The sequence below is a fragment of the Scyliorhinus canicula genome, chromosome 3, assembly GCF_902713615.1.
Source record: "Scyliorhinus canicula chromosome 3, sScyCan1.1, whole genome shotgun sequence".
In the NCBI taxonomy this organism is placed as follows: domain Eukaryota; kingdom Metazoa; phylum Chordata; class Chondrichthyes; order Carcharhiniformes; family Scyliorhinidae; genus Scyliorhinus; species Scyliorhinus canicula.
In genome coordinates, this window is record NC_052148.1 from 106279344 (window position 1) to 106300105 (window position 20762).

The window sequence follows — 20762 nt, forward strand, 5'->3', positions numbered from 1 at the left end:
CACCCTCAGATACCTAAAGTGAGAAGCTGCCAAATGAAATGGCAGCTCCACCCCAACAAGACACGTCTGTGAACAATCAGCGAGGTGAAGACTAAAACATCTGCCCCTGTGCTTGGCTGCAGCTCTGGCCGGTCCAACATCCCACTTAGCACTGTCACCTTCCCTGCCTGCATACTCCCAATTGTCACTTTCACCTCCTCCACCCTCATCAGCTCCTCCACCCCTGCTCTCTCCACCTCACCTAGCCTCGGGCACTCTAACCCGCCCAGGAGGTCCCTCACCTCCCACCCATCCTTTCATGGCTTCAGCTTATGTATGTCCTTATAAAACTCCTTGAACAACTTGTTAATCTGTTTCAGAGCCACCACCAACTTCCCCCGTCCTGTCCCGCATCCGAACTATCTCCGTCGCCGTGGCCTCCCTATGGAGCTGATCTGCCAATATATGCCCTGCCTTCTCCCCGCTCTCATATACTGCCACCCTCACCCTTCTCAACTGATGCACCGCTTTCCCCATGGACAATAGGTCAAACCTCATTGCAGCTCCTTCCTCTTTGCCAGGCCCGGGGTCCCTGTGTACCTCCCATCCACCTCCAAAATCTCTTCTATCAGTCATTGGCATTCCTCCCTCTCCTCCCTGTCCACCTTGTCCTTAAACATGATCACCTTCTTCCTCATCACCGCCTTCAGGGAATTCTAAACCATCAACGGCGAGACCTTCCCCTGCAATTGAACCCCACATACTCTTCAATCACCTTGCTATCTTATCACAGAAGCTCTGATCTGTCACTGTCACCAGACTCCTAAATGACCCTCTTATTGACTGACCTCATTAACACTACACCCTGTATGCTTCATCCGATGCCAATGCTTATGTAGTTACATTGTATATCTTGTGTTGCCCTATTATGTATTTTCTTGTATTTATTTGAATTTTGTTTAATTCCCTTTTCTTCCCATGTACTGAATGATCTGTTGAGCTGTTTGCAGAAAAATACTTTTCACTGTACCTCGGTACACGTGACAATAAACAAATCCAAATCCAATCCAATCTGCCAATAACCCCACATCCATCCTCCGCCCTGGCTTCTGGGCTGCCCCCTTCTCCAGCACCACATCCATCCAGTGTAGAGCATGATCCAAGATCACAATTGCCGAATACTCTGCCCTTTTAACTCTGGCCAACAGTACCTTTCCCACCACAAAAACGTCAATCTTTGAGAACAACTTGTGCACTTTGGAGAAAAATGATTACTCCCAGTCCTTCGGGAGTAAAGGTCTCCATGGGTCAACACCCCCCCCCCCCCCCCCCACCATCTCCCTCATAAGCCCTCGCCCACTTACCCACCAAAATTGCCAACCCTTCAGCCCACCAATCAAACCCTGAATGAAACACCTGCATCACCCACCCCTTCCTCAGCCTCAGCTGGCCCCTTACCCTCCGATGAGTCTCTGCAATGTCACAACATTGGCTTTTAAACTCTTCAAATGAGTAAAAACTCTCAGTCACTTCACCGTCCCGCCTAAACCCTTCACATTCAGCGTCACCATTCTGACCGGGGGGTCTCAACCCTCCCACCCTTCCTATCTGCCATCACCATTACCTCAGGCCCCGCCCATCTGGCCGGACCCTCCTTATGTTACTGTCAGCCCCCTCTTCCCCCTCCCAGAATCCCTCTATCCACTTCCTCTTGCAAACACCTCACCCAGTATCGATCCCCTCGCCCCACCATTCATACCTCCCAGGTTCATCGAAACCTGCTCGACCACGGTCCAACAATGCGACCCCTCCCCCCACCACACTCACGTTCACTCACCAACCTACGTTTGCTAGTGCGGTGACCCCTGCCAGTCACCCCCTTCCTCTATCCCCCTACTCAATAACCAGGCCCCCCTACTCAATAACCAGGCCAGAAGTGCCCAAATCCCACCTCCCTCAAAACAAGAAACAAAAAGGAGCCACACCATGAGGAAAAACAAGAATGCATAAGTAACTCCCCTCCATTTGACTTCTGGTGGCAGCCATGGTGTGAATAGTCGCACATTTTGTTGCTCCCGCTCGTGGCTGTTCTTTCGGACATTTTCCCCGGTTAGCAGGTGGATATGAGGCAGAATATAGGTGCAGGAGAGTGTCCGAAAAAGAGGGAATCAGTTGGTGTCCCTGAGGGACACATCAGTTGGCCACTGAGCTGATGTGGCGCCTGTGATGCACGTGGAGACGGGGGAGGGGCAGGGAGCGGCCCTGGCAGCTCAGTGATCGATGGACCAACTGGTGAGATTCTTAAACGAGAAGTTCACCCAGCAAAGGAAGGAGAGTGTGGAGGACATGGCCCGGAGGATGGATTCGATCAAGGTGGCGGTCGTCCGCATGGAAATGAAGCTGGCGACGCAGAAGGTGAAGGAGGTGGCAGAGGAACACGAGGAGCAGTTTGCCTCAATGCCAGCGGAGATAGGGTTGATGTGGAACCAGTAGAGGCGGCTCCAGGAGAAGACTGAAGACCTGGAGAACCGGCCACGCAGGCAGAACATAAGCATTGTGGATCTGCCAGAGGGAAGTGAAGGAGCACATATGTGGGGAGGTGCTGGAGAGGCTTCTAGGAGAGGGTGCATTTGCACGGCCTTTGGAGGTGGCTCGAGCGCACAGGTAGCCCCAGGGCAATGAGCCGCCGAGAACGATAGTGGTGCGGTTGCACTGGTTCCTGGATAAGGAGAAAATTATGAGGCAGAGAAGGCCCTGCACCTGAGAGGGCAGTGAAATCCGAGTGTACCAGGATCTGGGTGCGGAGCTGGCCAAGAGGAAAGCAAGTTATAACAAGGCCAAGACAGCCCTGTACAAGAAGGGGGTGATATTTGGGCTTCTGTACCCGGCATGTCTGTGGGTGACCTACGAAGACAGGGATTTATACTTTGGTTCGGCAGGAGAAGGTGGATTTTGAACTTTGGTGGAGATGCTGCGATGTTGCTGTTAACTTGTGTTTGGGGCCAATTCTTTCCTTTTTGGCTTCAGGTTTGCACTTTGTTCTTTGTTAAGGGATGGCCTCTTTGTTTGGGCTTGAGGAGGGGTTGTCTTTGATTGTTTGCACTAATGGTCCGAGCGGTGGGAGGGGAATCAGTGGGGGTACATAAGAACATAAGAACTAGGAGCAGGAGTAGGCTATCTGGCCCCTTGAGCCTGCTCCACCATTCAATGAGATCCTGGCTGATCTTTTGTGGACTCAGCTCCACTTTCCGGCCTGAACACCATAACCCTTAATCCCTTTGTTCTTCAAAAAACTATCTATCTTTATCTTAAAAACATTTAATGAAGGAGCCTCTACTGCTTCACTGGGCAAGGAATTCCATAGATTCACAACCCTTTGGGTGAAGAGGTTCCTCCTAAACTCAGTCCTAAATCTACTTCCCCTTATTTTGAGGCTATGCCCCCTAGTTCTGCTTTCATCCACCAGTGGAAACAACCTGCCCACATCTATCCTATCTATTCCCTTCAGAATTTTATATGTTTCTATAAGATCCCTCCCTCATCTTTCTACATTCCAATGAGTACAGTCCCAGGCTACTCAACCTCTCCTCGTAATCCAACCCCTTCAGATCTGGGATTAACCTAGTGAATCTCCTCTGCACACCCTCCAGCACCAGTACGTTCTTTCACAGGTTAGGAGACCAAAACTGAACACAATACTCCAGGTGTGGCCTCACTAACACATTATACAATTGCAGCATAACCTCTTAAACTCCATCCCTCTAGCAATGAAGGACAAAATTCCATTTGCCTTCTTAATCATCTGTTGCACCTGTAAACCAACTCTTTACGACTCATGCATTAGCACACCCAGGTCTCTCTGCACAGCAGAATGTTTAAATATTTTATCATTTAAATAATAATCCCTTTTGCTGTTATTCCTACAAAAATGGATAACCTCATATTTGTCAACATTGCATTCCATCTGCCAGACCCTAGCCCATTTACTTAACCTATCCAAATCAATCTGCAGACTTCCAGTATCCTCTGCACTTTTTGCTTTACCACTCATCTTAGTGTCATCTGCAAACTTGGACACATTGCCCTTGATCCCCAACTCCAAATCATCCACGTAAATGATGAACACTTGTGGGCCCAACACTGATCCCTGAGGGACACCACTAGCTACTGATTGCCAACCAGAGAAACACCCATTAATCCCCACTCTTTGCTTTCTATTAATTAACCAATCCTCTATCCATGCTACTAATTTCCCCTTAATGCATCTTTATCTTATACAGCAACCTTTTGTGTGGCACCTTGTCAAAGACTTTCTGGAAATCCAGATATACCACATCCATTGGCTCCCCGTTATCTACCGCACTGGTAATGTCCTCAAAAAATTCCACTAAATCCGTTAGGTGCGACCTGTCCTTTATGAACCCATGCTGCGTCTGCCCAATGGGACAATTTCCATTCAGATGCTTCGCTATTTCTTCCTGATGATAGATTCCAGCATCTTCCCTACTACCGAAGTTAAGCTCACTGGCCTATAATTACCCGCTTTCTGCCTACCTCCTTTTTTAAACAGTGGTGTCACATTTGCTAATTCCCAATCCACCGGGACCACCCCACAGTCTCGTGAATTTTGGTAAATCATCACTAGTGCATTTGCAATTTCCCTAGCCATCTCTTTTAGCACTCTGGGATGCATTCCATCAGGGCCAGGAGACTTGTCTACCTTTAGCCCCATTAGCTTGCCCATTACTACCTCCTTAGTGATAACAATCCTCTCAAGGTCCTCACCTGTCATAGCCTCATTTCTATCAGTCACTGGCATGTTACTTGTGTCTTCCATTGTGAAGATCGACCCAAAAAACCTGTTCAGTTCCTCAGCCATTTCCTCATCTCCCATTATTAAATCTTTCTTCTCATCCTCTAAAGGACCAATATTTACCTTAGCCACTCTTTTTTGTTTTATATGTTTGTAGAAACTTTTACTATCTGTTTTTATATTCTGAGCAAGTTTACTCTCATAATCTATCTTCCTCTTCTTTATAGCTTTTTAGTAGCTTTCTGTTGCCCCCTAAAGATTTCCCAGTCCTCTAGTCTCCCACTAATCTTTGCCACTTTGTCTGCTTTTTCCTTCAATTTGATACTCTCCCTTATTTCTTTAGATATCCATGGTCGATTTTCCCTCTTTCTCCCGTCCTTCCTTTTTGTTGGTATAAACCTTTGCTGAGCACTGTGAAAAATCGCTTGGAAGGTTCTCCACTGTTTCACCATAAATTCTTTGCTCCCAGTCTACCTTTGCTAGTTCTTCTCTCATCCCATTGTAATCTCCTTTGTTTAAGCACAAAACACGAGTGTTTGATTTTTACCTTCTCACCCTCCATCTGTATTTTAAATTCCACCATATTGTATAGAACAGTACAGCACAGAACAGGCCCTTCGGCCCTCAATGTTGTGCCGAGCCATGATCACCCTACTCAAACCTACGTATCCACCCTATACCCATAACCCAACAACCCCCCCCTTAACATTACTTTTATTAGGACACTACGGGCAATTTAGCATGGCCAATCCACCTAACATCTTTGGACTGTGGGAGGAAACCGGAGCACCCGGAGGAAACCCACGCACACAGGGGGAGGACGTGCAGACTCCACACAGACAGTGACCCAGCCGGGAATCGAACCTGGGACCCTGGAGCTGTGAAGCATTTATGCTAACCACCATGCTACCCTGCTCCCCATGTGATTGCTCCTTCCGAGAGGATCCCAAACTATGAGATCATTAATCAATCCTGTCTCATTACACAGGACCATATCGAGGACCATTTGTTCCCTCGTAGGTTCCATTACATACTGGTCTAGGAAACTATTGCGGATACATTCTATAAACTCCTCTTCAAGGCTGCCTTGACTGACCTGGTTAAACCAATCGACATGTAGATTAAAATCCCCCATGATAACTTCTGTACCATTTCTACGTGCATCAGTTATTTCTTTGTTTATTGCCTGCCCCACCATAATGTTTCTATTTGGTGGCATATAGACTACTCCTATCAGTGACTTTTTCACCTTACTATACCTGATTTCCACCCAAATGGGTTCAACCTTATCCTCCATAGCATCGATGCCATCCCTTACTATTGCCCGGATGTCATCCGTAAGTAACATAGCTACACCACCTCCATTACCATCCACTCTGTCCTTCCGAATAGTTTGATCCCCAGACCATCCTTTAACCATGTTTCAGTAATGGCCACTAAATCATAGTCATTCACGATGATTTGCGCCGTTAACTCAGTTACCTTATTCCGAATACTACGAGCATTCAGGTAAAGTACACTTATGCTGGCTTTTATACCTCTGTTTTGAACCTTAACACCTCAATCAGTAACCTCTCCTAAGTTATATTTCCTCTTACCTTTTCTCCTAATTTTCCTTGTCATTGAACACATATCTTCATGTAACAACCTGCCCCGTCGCTTACCATTTATGTTTTTACTTCCTGTTTTATTCCTTTTAGTATAACTGGGCCTATTCACTGAACTCCCCTCAGTCACTGTACCTTGTACTGTCACCCTTCTTGATTTGTGACTATATCTTCTCTGCCTTACACTTTCCCCCTTACTGCCTTTTGTTTCTGTTTTTGTTTTACTACATTCCGACTTCCTGCATCGGTTCCCATCCCTCTGCCACATTAGTTTAAACCCTCCCCAACAGTCCTGCCTAGGTGCAGACCGTCCGGTTTGTACTGGTCCCACCTTCCCCAGAACCGGTTCCAATGCCCCAGGAATTTGAATCCCTCCCACTTGCACCATCTCTCGAGCCACGCATTCATCCTATCTATCCTAACATTCCTACTCTGACTAGCTCGTGGCACTGGTAGTAATCCTGAGATTAGTACCTTTGATGTCCTACTTTTTAGTTTAACTCCTAACTCCCTGAATTCAGCTTGTAGGACCTCATCCCGTTTTTAACCTATATCGTTGGTGCCTATGTGCACCACGACAGCTGGCTATTCACCCCCCCCCCCCCCAGAATGTTCTGCAGCCGCTCCAAGACATCCTTGACCCTTGCACCAGGGAGGCAACATACCATCCTGGAGTCTTGATTGCGTCCGCAGAGCCGCCTGTCTATTCCCCTTACGATTGAGTCCCATATCACTATAGCCCTGCCATTCCTCTTCCTGCCCTGCTGCGCAGCAGAGCCAGCCACGGTGCCATGAACCTTGCTGCTGCCTTCCCCTGGTGAGCCATCTCCCTCAACAGTATCCAAAGCGGTATATCTGTTTTGCAGGGAGATGACCGCAGGGGACACCTGCACTGCCTTCCTACTCTTGCTCTTTCTTTTGGTCACCCATTTTCTATCTCCCTCAGTAACCTTCACCTGCGGTGTGACAAACTCGCTAAACGTGCTATCCACGACCTCCTCAGCATCGCGGATGCTCCAAAGTGAGTCCATCCGCAGCTCCAGAGCCGTCAAGCGGTCTAACAGGAGCTGCAACTGAACACACTTCTTGCACGTGAAGGAGCCAGGGACAGTGGACATGTCCATGACACGGGTCTGGGATCCCCTGCCATGTCTTAAACCTTAGGTTAACTTATACAACTACAATTCCAAAAAACTAAATAAAAAATAAATAAATAAATTAGACAGTGAAAAGGAAAACTACTGACCAGTCACTTACGAGGGTTAAAAAGCACCTCCTCCCCACCCAGCTTTGAATTCCCACCTAGCTTCAAATTTTCAAACTCACCCTTTGCTGTGTCTTCTCTGGCTCACTGGGAGAACTCACTGGGAGTGAGTTACAAGTTGCTCTTTTAAATTGGCCTGGGTTGACTCCCCCCCGCCCCCCGCCCCCACCTGTTTCTAGATCAAAGTAGATTAAGGTGACTGACACTTAAGTGGCAACCAGTTATGTGAGTAGGTGGGGCAGTCCTTGTTAACCTTCACTGCACAATTCTAGATTAATTTAAACTCCTGAAATTTAAAAAGGAACAGTACTTACTGATTGGATTCAATTCCCACCTAGCTTGAAATTCCCAAACTCACTCTTTGCTGTCTCACTCTGGCTGTGTCTTCTCTGGCTCACTGGGAGAACTCACTGGGAGAACTTGAATGCTAGGGCCATGGGGGGAGCCTGCCAGGCGAGCTGGGCGGGCTGGCTAACGGAAGCTGGCTCCGGGGGATTTTGGGGCGGGGTGGGGGGGAAGTACTGCTGATTTAAAGTGTAAGGGGAGGAGGATCGATGATGGTGGACGCCCGAGGGTGGTCCTAGGGCGGTGCAGGACATGGTTCAGAGTCTGGCCCAAGAGGGACTATGGTTGATCAGCGAACGGGGGGGGGGGGGGGGGGGCTGTTGCCCCACGACCTGGCTGGTCATGTGGAACGTGCAAAGATTGAATGGGCCAGTCATGAGGGCACGTGTGTTCGCAGACTTAAAAGTGATTGAAGGCGGACGTGGCCATGCTACAAGAGACGCACGTGAAGGTGAATGACCAGATGAGGCTGAGGAAGGGATGAGTTGAGCAAGTATTTCTTTGGGGATTGGACCTTAGAACGAAGGGCTGGCGATTTTGGTCAATAAGCGGGTGGCGTTCGAGGCGGCTGACTCTGGGGGAAGGTATGTTATGGTAAGCGGGAAAATGGAGGGGATGCCGGTGACGTGGGTAACATCTATGCCCTGAACTGGGATGATGTTGAATTTATGAGGAGGGAACTGGGGTGGATTCTTGACCTGGACTCTCATCGGCTGATTATGGGTGGCGGGGAGAAACTTTAATGCGGTCCTGGAACCGAGAGTGGACCGATCGAGCTCAAGGTCGGGGAGGGTGTTGGCTACAGCTAAGGAGCTTTGGGGGTTCATTTAGCACATTGAGGGGAGGGGGGGGGGGGTAAATCCACGGAGATATGGGAGGCCGAGGGTGAAAGAAATCTCGTTTTACTCCCAGGTGCGCAAGGTGTACTCCCGAATAAATGTCTTCCTTAGGATAAGACGTTGTTGGCAGGGCTGGAAGATGTCGAGTATTCGGCAGTAGTAGTGTCAGAATGTGCCCCGCACTAGGTGGATTTATGAGTGAGCAAAGGGGGGGCTCAGCGCCCGCAATGGAGGCTAGATGTGGGTCTGTTAGCGGAGAAAGAGGTGTGTAAGCGGGTGAGGAAGGCCATCCAGGGGTATGTAGAGATTAGTGATATGGGGGAGATGTTGGCAGGTATGGGTTGGGAGGTTCTGAAGGCAGTAGTCAGGAGGGAATTTATTTTGATTCGGGCACACAGGTAGAAGGCGGAGCAGCTGGAGATAGAAAGGACAGTGGATGAAATCCTGTAGGCTCTGGAAGAAGGGCTGTTAAAGGAACGCCAGCGGTTGCCAATGAAATATGGGCTGTTATCCACGGGTAAGACAGTAGGGCAATTGAGAAGGGTGAGAGGGGCGGGATATGAGTATGGGGAGAAAGCGAGCAGGATGTTAGCGCACCAGTTGAGGAAGCAGGAGGCGGCCGGAGAGATCGGGAAAGTGAAGCACACAGGTGGGAATATGGTCTTGGACCCGGTGGGGGTGAATGGGGTGTTTAGGAAGTTTTATAGCAAATTGTACGAACCAAAAACCCCAGTCGGGCAAGAGGGGCTGACGAGGTTTCTGGGAGGGAGTTCCCGAAGGCTAATGAGGAGCTGCTGGATGGACTGGGGGCCCCAATTGAGCTTGTAGAAGTAGTAGAGGGGTTGGCGGTGATGCAATCGGGTAAGGCCCCGGGACCGGGCGGGTACCCGGTGGAATATTATAAGAAGTTTTCGGGGGTGTTGGGACCGCTGTTGACCCAGATGAACAGGTTCTTTGACGAGGTGGAGGATAGTGTGGGCGCTGTGCAGGGGGTCCTGTAAAACATGTCCATATGCTTTGGGCATGTCCGAGGCTGAGGGGTTTCTGTCAGAGACTTGCTGGCATCAGGTCAGAGGTATTACAAATAAGGGTGGTGCCAAGTCCAGAGGCGACGATCTTTGGTGTGACGGAAGACCCGGGAGCCCAGGGGTTGAGAGCGGCTGATGTCCTGGTCTTTGCCTCCCTGGTGGACCGGACACGGATCTTACTAGGATGGAGGGAATCGGAACCCCCGAAGTCAGGGGTGTGGGTTAGAGATAGGCGGGGTTTCTCAGACTTGAGAAAATTAAATTCGCCTTGAGGGGTTGTTTGCAGGGGTTTGCTCGGAGGCGGCAGCCATTTGTCGACTTTTTAGAGAAGAATTAAGCTGTCAGCGGGGGAGGAGAAAGGGGAGGCATGGGAGAGACGATGAAGGCAGGAGAACCAATGGAGGGATGGCTGGGGAAGGTGGTACTGTTTATGTAAGCCAGGTTTGTGCTCGGGGGAGTTTGTTGATTATATTGTTATGTTTTTGTTGAAATATGATGTTGAAAATTGTTAAAATTATAAATGCCTCAACAAAATTGTGGTGGTATGATTTGCATAGCTGTCTGCCATTGGTGCAGAACACCGGCTTACCATTGGCCCTGGTCGGTCATGTGCCTCTCGACCGATTGGTTGAGACCAGTCATGTGACAGCTCCCCGATTGGTCGAGATGCTGAATTAACCACGCCTCCATACCGAGGTATAAATAGTCAGAACGCCCAGCGGTTGTCCATTTATTGTAGTCGACCGCAGGGCTAAGTTCTAGCTTATTAAAGCCTAACTTTTGTACAGCATCTCGCGTTCAATTGATGGCTCATCAATTTAATAAGCTAGATTTTTGAAGGTGGAGTTCCGGATCAAGCCCGAATGCCTCCGCATCAGCCCGCAAACTCAGAACGCTGCAGAAATTTTTCAACATTGGCTGGCATGTCTCGAAGGATACCTGGAGTCTGCAACCAGCCCCCCCACCATGGCACAGAAGCTTCACATCCTCCAACCCAGCGTGGGCATAGCAGCCTACGCGATGATCAAGGAAGAGAAAGATTACGATGCCGCCATGCTTAAGCTGAATGGACAATTTCTTAAACCAGTCAACAGAGTATTCGCCCGACATCTGCTGGCCACCAGACAACAGCTCCCCGGTGAGTTATTAGACCAATTTTACCAGGCCCTCGCTATCCTGGGGAGGAATTGCTCCTGCCTCCCAGTTTCAGCTGCGGAGCACATGGAACTGCTGATCAGAGATGCTTACGTGGCTGGGATGCAGTCCCTCGCTATCTGCCAGCAGATGCTGGAGAAAGACGACCTCAGCTTAACTGAGGCACGGACTCTCTCCACCTCCCTGGAGGTCGCCGATTTAAACGCCCGCGTCCATGTCCACCCTGGGCCTCCTGGCACGCTTCCCCACCGCCATCCGCCGCTCTCGACCTCCCTCAAGCCTGTGCCGCGGGACGCCCCGACAAGTCCAAGGGGCCCCACTGCTATTTTTGTGGGTTCATGAAACACCCTCGCTCACGCTGCCCAGCCCGCTCCGCCCTCTGTAAGAGCTGCGGGAAGAAGGGCCACTTCTCCTCCGTCTGCCAGGCCAAAGCGGCCGCTGCTGTTCCGCGCAGCGACCAGGGATCCCCCCCCCCCCGCCCCCCCGGGCCCTTGCTGGCCCCTCCAATACGCCGCGCCGATCTCTCCCCCCCCCCCCCCCGCCCCGGGCCCCTGCACCCGGCCTGCGCGCCTTTCTCTCTCCTCGGGGCCCTTCCGGGCCCCTCCAATACGCCGCGCCGATCTCTCCCCCCCGCCCCCGGGCCCCTGCGCCCGGCCTGCGCGCTTCTCTCTCTCCTCCGGGCCCTTCCAGCGCACCGCGCAACTCTCCACTCGCCGTCCCCGGGCCCCTGCACCTGGCCTGCGCGCCTCTCTGCCCCGGCTCGCAGCCGCTCCGGTCGGCTCGCCGGCATCGCTAACTCCGCCCCCCTCAACTACGAGGGCCCCATGGGAGCCGCCATCTTGGGGCGCCGACTCCACGTGCGGGTCCTGGGCGCCGCCATCTTGGGATCCCGACTTCACGTGTGGATCCTGGGCACCACCTTCCGGGACTGGCACGCAAGGTCCTTCCAGCATCTACTCGGGCGATGACGACGAATATGGATTTTCTCCACGGCTCGCGGCCATTCAGCTCGACCAGTAACGTCCACGCACGCTCGCCAAAACAACAACGCTGATCTACCTCAACGGCCACGAGACGGACTGCCTGCTGGACTCCGGGAGCACGGAAAGCTTCGTTCACCCTGCCACGGTAAGACGCTGCGCGCTCGCTGTCCATCCCGTAACACACAAAATCGGGTTAGCCTTGGGTTCGCACTCCGTCCACATCACCGGGTGCTGCATCGCGGACCTCGCGGTCCAAGGGAAGGTTTTTAAAAATTATAAACTCCTTGTCCTCCCTGACCTTTGCGCACCGGCACTCCTAGGACTGGACTTCCAATGCAACCTGCAGAGCTTGACCTTCCAATTCGGCGGCCCTATACCCCCCCTCACTGTCTGCAGCCTCGCGTCCCTCAAAGTGGACCCCCCCTCCTTGTTTGCTAATCTCACCCCCGATTGCAAACCCGTCGCGTCACGGAGCAGACGGTACAGCGCCCAGGACCGGACCTTCATCATGTCCGAGGTCCAGAGGTTGCTGACGGAAGGGGTCATCGAGGCCAGCAACAGTCCCTGGCGAGCCCAAGTGCTGGTGGTCCGGACTGGGGAGAAAAACCGGATGGTCATCGACTATAGCCAAACCATCAACCGGTTTACGCAACTGGACGCGTATCCTCTCCCCCGTATCTCTACCATGGTAAACGATATCGCGAAATACAAAGTCTTCTCCACTGTGGACCTCAAGTCCGCCTATCACCAGGTCCCCATCCGCGCGAGTAACCGCAAGTACACCGCGTTTGAGGCAGATGGGCGCCTCTACCACTTCCTTAGGGTTCCATTTGGTGTCACAAATGGGGTCACGGTCTTCCAATGGGAGATGGACTGAATGGTTGACAAGTACGGATTACGGGCTACCTTCACGTATCTTGATAATGTCACCATCTGCGGCCATGATCAGCAGGACCATGATGCCAACTGCCAGAAATTCCTCCAAACCGCAAAACTTAACCTCACATACAATAAGGATAAGTGCGTGTTTAGCACCGACCGTCTAGCCATCCTCGGCTACGTAGTGCGTAAAGGAGTGATAGGCCCCGACCCCGAACGCATGCGCCCCCTGATGGAACTCTCTCTCCCCAATACCCTCAAATCCCTCAAACGCTGCCTGGGTTTCTTCGCTTACTACGCCCAATGGGTTCCCAACTACGCTGACAAGGCCCGTCCCCTCATTCAAACCACGACCTTCCCGCCGTCGACAGAGGCCTGCCAGGCCTTTAGCTGCATCAAAGCGGACATCGCAAAGGCCACAATGCGCGCCATCGACGAGTCCCTCCCCTTCCAGGTCGAGAGTGACGCATCAGAAGTAGCTCTGGCGGCCACCCTGAACCAAGCGGGCAGACCCGTGGCCTTCTTCTCCAGAACTCTCCAGGCTTCCGAATTCCGCTACCCCTCTGTGGAAAAGGAAGCTCTGGCCATAGTCGAAGCCGTGTGACATTGGAGGCACTATTTGGCCGGCAGGAGGTTTAACCTCCTCACAGACCAACGGTCAGTAGCCTTCATGTTTGATAATGCACAAAGGGGCAAGATTAAGAACGACAAGATCTTACGGTGGCGGATCGAGTTATCCACATACAACTATGAGATCTTGTATTGTCCTGGAAAGCTCAATGAGCCTCCTGATGCCCTGTCCCGTGGTACCTGCGCCAGCGTGCAGATAGACCGCCTCCGCTCCCTCCACGCGGATCTCTGCCATCCAGGGGTGACCCGTCTCTACCATTTCATTAAGGCCCGCAACCTGCCTTTCTCCATCGCGGAAGTCGGGACTGTAACCCGTGACTGCCACATCTGCGCAGAGTGCAAACCGCACTTCTACCGCCCCGAGCGTGCACACCTGATCAAAGCATCCCGTCCCTTCGAACGTCTCAGCATTGACTTCAAGTAGCCCCTTCCCTCTAACAACCGCAACATTTACTTCCTGGCGGTAATCGACGAATTCTCCCGCTTCCCCTTCACCATTCCCTGCCCCGACATGACAACATCGACCGTCATTAAGCCCCTCCTCTCCATCTTCTCCCTGTTCGGCTACTCCGCGTACATACACAGCGATCGGGGGTCCTCCTTTATGTGCGACGAGCTGCGTCAATTCCTGCTCAACAGGGGCATTGCCTCTAGCAGGACGACCAGCTATAACCCTCGGGGTAATGGACAGGTCGAGCGGGAGAATGGTACCATCTGGAAGACCATACTACTGGCCCTCCGGTCCAGAGATCTCCCTATTTCCCGATGGCAAGAGGTTATCCCCGATGCCCTACATTCTATCCGCTCACTCCTCTGTACCACAACAAATCAGACATCTCATGAACGTCTTCTTGTTTTCCCCAGGAAGTCGTCCTCCGAATCCCCTCTCCCGACATGGCTGGCCGCTCCCGGACCCATCTTGCTCCGGAAGCATGTTCGGGTGCACAAGTCCGAACCGTTGGTGGAACAAGTCCAGTTACTCCACGCTAACCCGCAGTATGCGTATGTGGAGTACCCCGACGGTCGGCAGGACACGGTCTCCCTCCGCGACCTGGCACCCGCCGGCGTGCGGCCCTCGCCCCCTTCACCACAGACCCCCCCTGTTTTTTTCCCCCCAGCGCCCCACCCAGGCCACCCCTTCCCCATCCATGGCGTCTCCACAGCCAGCTCGGGTGACGGAGACTGTTCAAGGACCATCGTACCCGGACTCCAGGACGTCAGCGGAACCACCACCATCGGCTGAACCGACGTCACCTACTCCACCGCGGCGGTCTGCCAGAACATCACGGGCCACGAAAAGACTGATCAAATCGATTTAAATTACAACAGCTCCATGGACTTTGTTGGGACTTTGTGTAATGTTGCTAATTGTCTGGGCAGTGGGAAGCCAAAAATGTAATAAAGGAAAAGAAGAGAAAATGTTTGTTCTCCCGGCTGCTACTCATACCACCAGTTCTCTCCCCCCAACCCCTGGCTGTCGTTGATATCCCCTCCCCCCCCCCGGGCTTCTTTCTCCGCAAGGGGTGAATGTGGTGGTATGATTTGCATAGCTGTCTGCCATTGGTGCAGAACACCGGCTTACCATTGGCCCTGGTCGGTCATGTGACTCTCGACTGATTGGTTGAGACCAGTCATGTGACGGCTCTCCGATTGGTCGAGAGGCTGAGTTAACCATGCCTCCATACTGAGGTATAAATAGTCAGAACGCCCGGCGGTCATCCATTTATTGTAGTCAACTGCAGGGCTAAGTTCTAGCTTATTAAAGCCTAACTTTTGTACAGCAACTCGTTTAGCGTTCAATTAATGGTTCAGCAAAATTATTTTCTAAAAAGAATAAATCCCTCCATTTACAAGACAGAAACAAAGCCAGAGCCAAGTAGGCAACCCTCAATAAGAAAAACATTCCCTGTCTCCACCAACCAAGACCAAATCCCAATTCTCATCTCAGTCCCTGGCCTTTAGCCTTAATGAATGCTCCTCGCCCATTCAGGTGAACTGGTCGCTGTGTTGCGACAGTCCCTCCTCCACCCCCTTCAATTTCTCTCCTTGCTCCCTCACCTCGACCAACGGCTTCTTCACTGCCACCTTTACCGGACATATCGGCTACTCCACCCAGTCTTTAAGTGAGGCAATCATCTCCCTCCGAAACTCTTCCAAATGTTTGGCCAGCGGCCTCTCAAACTCCACCGACACCAACTCGGTCAGAGTTTCAACCATGAGGGGAGCGGCCCCACCCGGCGACCCAGTCCCCGCCATTTTTCTTCATGCGGGACTCAGCAGCAATCGCTAGCTGACTTTTACACACCCCTTCTTTCCAGGACCTTTCTTCAGCGACTTCGACATTCCCCAACCTCCTTATGACTTCCTCCACCAGCTCATCCAAAATTTACCCCTCGGATCATGGTTCCCCTAAACGTCCTAGAACCAGAGACACTAGCAGGAGCCAGCTAATGTGTGACTTCCACCTACGTGTCGCCACACTCTAGCATGGTGTAACATTGTGACATAATCTTTGCCATAATGAAGCCTGTGGGTTAGTAGTTTGGATATGAACAGAGAAATTATATCATGGACGTGATACTGCCAAAATTCTCACATTTCTTCATATTTGCTGTTGTTTTTCACTCATCCATCAACTTCTTTTTCCATATTTTTCAGCCTGTTTTGACAGCACTTATGATGGTTTGGACTTTCCGGGAAATGACATTCATCAGTCCGAAGTAAAGGATGTGGCCAGTTGTCAAACAAAATGCACAGAGGAATTTGACTGCCAGTTTTTCACCTTTGTAAAAGGAGAATATCACAATGCGCAACAGCGGTTAGTCACTTATTCAAGGGATGCAATGTTCACAAGCCCCGTCAATGGGTTGAATGGGGGCCATAGGGGCGGGAGGAGGACACCAAAAATGGTGGGAGGCCCAGAAATTGGATTCACACTGGTGTGAATATACAGCGGGATTGTCCGATGGTGCGTACTCTGGCGGGTCAGAAAACCTGCCAGAGGACGGGATGAACCACATTTGCATCTTCTCAATGGAATGCAAATAAAGGACCGTTGCTCACAGCAGACCCTTCTTGATGCCAGTAGGAAAGGACGCTGGTATGAAACACGTCTGGAAGAAATTGTTGTAGAGATGTCGGGACTCATCTAAACAATGCCTAGGGCTGGCCCTGCCCGCAACCCTAGAGCACCAGAGCAGTGGGTCAGGGTTGCATCCACAACTGGTTTTCCGGATTGTGGGTCCGGGATTGGGTCCAGTGTCCAGCCTCAGAATATTCCTGCAGCACCAACTTCTTTCTCAGGAGGTCCATCTTCCAGCCTCAGAAGCTCGCGGAGATCTGTCTTCATTTTCAGGAAGTCCACTTTCTTACTTCAATACTGAGTCAGTGATATTGGGCACCTTTTCAAGATGGCAGCTAAACACGTGTACGGACTCTTCCCCACCATTAAATACGGCATGAACACCCATGTTCATAATTAATAAGATTGGGGCAGAGAATTTGGGATGTTTTCCTGCCAGCCCCCACAAAGAGAAACACGCCTTGTTTCTGGGTGACTAGATTGTACAAAAATTCTCGACTTTCAAACAATTGAGTGTTCCCTTCAAATCCTTCATTCGTAATAATTTTTCTGTCAATTTTAAACTATTTATTCCAACTCAACGGGTGTCTTCCCAGAACAAATACAACTCCTCAGTGACGTGACCAGCTCATGGAATTAAATTCCACCAATATCAGCAATAGAGAAAACCTGCAGAATCACCGTATGATGAATGATTTTGTAAATATTTTCTGTGGTTCTTTTTAGCTACATCTGCTACCGCAAAAGGAGTGGAAGAGGAACTCCACCAAGAATAAATATTCTTCAGAATGTTGTGTCTGGATTTTCTTTAAGGGGCTGTGGAGCCAATCACTCAGGTAATTCCAAAATTATTGTTGTTTAATTCGGATTCACAAAACAGTGATGTAGAAGCTGAATATCAATATACATTTCTGTCACAATATTTGCTCTATCTGAATTGTTTCTAGACACAAATTCTCAAAAAGGGAGATCCAGAGTGATCTGATAGGAGAGCAAATTGATGAATTCATGCATGTGATTGATGTTGATAATTCTCAACAAGAGAGTAAATGTTCTATGTGCACTAGGTGTAAATATGAAAATCTGTACATAAGGAACTAATTTGTTGTACGAACATCACAAGACAGGAACAACCCGACACGATGAGCCTCGATCTAAATTAAGTTAGTCAGAGGTGCGGAATGATGCTAGTTGTAGATATGAAGGGAGATTGTGAAGGGACCTGACAGTGTAGACACTGAGAGGATGTTTCAGCTGTTTAAGAATCAAGAAGATGGGGTTCCAATCTCAGTTCATATTAATCGCTTATTGTCCCAGGTAGGCTTCAATGAAGATACTGTGAAAAGCCCCCAGTCGCCACAGTCCGGCGCCTGTTCGGGGAGGCCATTAGGGGAATTGAACCCGTGCTGCTGGCATTGTTCTGCATTACAAGCCAGCTGTTTAACCCACTGTGCTAAACCAGCCGCTGTTTAGCCCCTGTGCTAAACTGGGGAAACCCCAGTTTCAGAGGTCAGTGATTTTGGACTGACAGGAGAAGGATTTCTTCAATTGGAGGATTGCAAATCTTGGAATTCCCTAGCTCATAGCGCTGTGGATGTGTCATCATTGAGCACATTTGACGTTAGGATTGATTGAGTTTTGGTCTCGAAAGCAATCATAATAGGGGGAGCAGGTGGTAAGTGGTATTGAGGTACAAGATCCGCCATTCAAGAGGTGAACAAAATCATTTTGGTTTCTTCTTATGCTTATCCTGGAAGTTGGTGGGGTTGGGTGAATGGGCTGGTGCTGAGGTTGTCTGAGTTGGCGTGGGGTGGTATAGGGGTGTGGGGGTAATGTGAGGATAATAACGTGTCACTACATAAAAGCTAACAGTAAAAATTACAAGTGAGTAACGTGAGAACAGACATATAAGGCAATGAGAACCAGAGATGTCCTGAGGAAAACAAAGTCACACAGTGAGTTTTTGTGAGATGGATTTCAGAGTACAAAAGGGCGATGGAATTAGAATCAATCATAACTTTCAAAAGTGAACTGGATAGAGAGTGCACCTTACAAGGGCGAGGATGAGCCTTTGAGGGGGTAGAAGATGTGTGTGACGTTGCGGGGGGGGGGGGGGGGGGCCTTGTAAACCATGTTCATATGTTTTGGTCCTGTCCAACTGTCCAAAGCTGGAGGATTACTGGAAGGAGGTGTTTCAGGTAATCTCTAAAGTGGTGCATGTGAAACTGGAACCCGGCCCTCGGGAGGCCATATTCGGGATGTCGGATCAGCCGGGGTTGGAAACGGGAGCAGAAGCAGATATTGTAGCCTTCACCTCATTGATCGCCCAAATGCGGATCCTGTGTTAGGGTGGAGTTCAACATCTCCACCCTGTGCCTTGGGGTGGCAGGGGGACCTGCTGGAATTCTTGACACTTGAGAAGATCAAATTTGAACTGAGGGGAAGGATGGAGGGGGTTTCTACAACTTATGGGCGTTATTCATTATCCACTTTCGAGAATTGGATCACATCGAACACTTTGGGGGGGGGGGCAGGGAGGGTTGGGGGGGAGAGGGACTGGACGTGTTAATGGTGATTATGGGTGATTCCTGATTCCTTTTTGTCATTTGTTTATGTTAACATGCAGGCTAATGTCTGGGGTTTGGTGGGAGTATGGGATCGTTGTTATTGATTTGGGGATTGGCATTACATTTGTTACTGATTATTGTTTATTGTTGGGTGTAAATGTGGGAGAAAATGTGAAAAAGGAGAATAAAATTTTTTTTAAAAACGTGAACTGGATAAATAATTGACAAGAGGAAATCTGTGGTAGTGTGGGACATGGACACTTTTTAATAAATCTTTCTGACACCTGATTATTGATATGAGAATTTTATTCCAGGGTGTATACGTGATACGGTGTCAGATGTAGATTTTCCTGGAAATGATATTGAATCAGTCCGTGCTCCAGACGCCAACTACTGTCAAAAAGTCTGCACCGAGAAGAGCCAATGTCAATTTTTCACCTTTCTAACAAGAGATTGGACGATTGACAACCGAAAGTAAATCTGTACTGAATTCAATCAGATGTTTCAATGGAATATGTTATGGTTAGCTCAGGTTTAACGTCGAGTAAGAGTTATCCACAGAGGATAATAACGTGTCACTACATAAAACCTAACAGTAAAAATTAGTGTTTGGATTCAATTTCTTCAAAATTCAGAAGTCGGCAATTATAAACCTTGGTGAAATCATGATAACCTAAGTCAGTGCATCAACAACTCTCTCTGTGATGAATGGAGAAGCCTATCCACCTCATCACTGCAAAGTTATTACCCCACCCAGCAGAAACATATTTGTCAGGGATTGGACATTCTGCACATAACTGATAAACAGATTACAACGTCTACCCTTTGATTTCACCATGTGTTTTCCAAACCAATAGATTGCATTTGGTGGATATGCATAAAGAATAATCTTTCAATCTCATTCTCCCACAAACCAATCTCCCTGTTTTTCCAGGGCAGCAGCACAGATAAAAACAATTTATTTTCTTGGTTTTCGGATTTTATATTACATGTTTTAGTTTGAATGTTGAGTTACAGCTGTCGTACTGCCAAGTAGTTTTTTCCAAAGACAATCAAGGTGTGGTTCTGGTTTACAAAATGCGGTCAGACGAGGCTCGCTCTGCATATCTACATTTACCTGCTTTGCTTTCCCTCGATGGCTGTGGGGCTCATTTGGCTGGTCTGCTTCAGCAGCCTTGTCCGCTGCTGGCGCCACCTTCTGCCTCTCCGCATGTTTCTGCTCGCTCTGGTTCTCCTTTTTCCCTTGGCTCTGTCCCCCTGCGACTATGCCCCTTTGTGTTTTGCGGTCATCTTCTGGGTTTTTACCCTCCGCCCCCTGCCCCCTCGCTCTATGGCTGTTGGCTATAAACAGGACCTGGAACAAGTTGGTGAATGGCTTCCATGTCATGTGGAAGCCCTCCTCCAACCCCCGGATGGCAAATTTGATTTTCTCCAGTCTGCCACTTTGGGTGGTCTTGCTGATCACCAGCCAAGCAGGAATTTTCGGTGGGTGATTAAGGAAGCAAAGGCAAGGGCATCGGGCCTCCTCCCCATGAATAGTTCTGGCTGGTTTGATCCCTGAAAACTGCCACTTTTGGGTTTGGCTCCACCC

The 20762-nt window shown here is 50.0% G+C and overlaps 1 protein-coding gene across 1 annotated transcript in view; it reads left to right on the forward strand.

Annotated features, from left to right (window-relative positions):
* Positions 1-20762, forward strand: part of LOC119963633 — a 185195-nt gene that overhangs the window by 18758 nt on the left and 145675 nt on the right. The window contains 3 exon segments of the mRNA XM_038792963.1: positions 16181-16340; positions 17331-17440; positions 19486-19645. Coding sequence (XP_038648891.1) covers positions 16181-16340; positions 17331-17440; positions 19486-19645 — 430 coding nt within the window.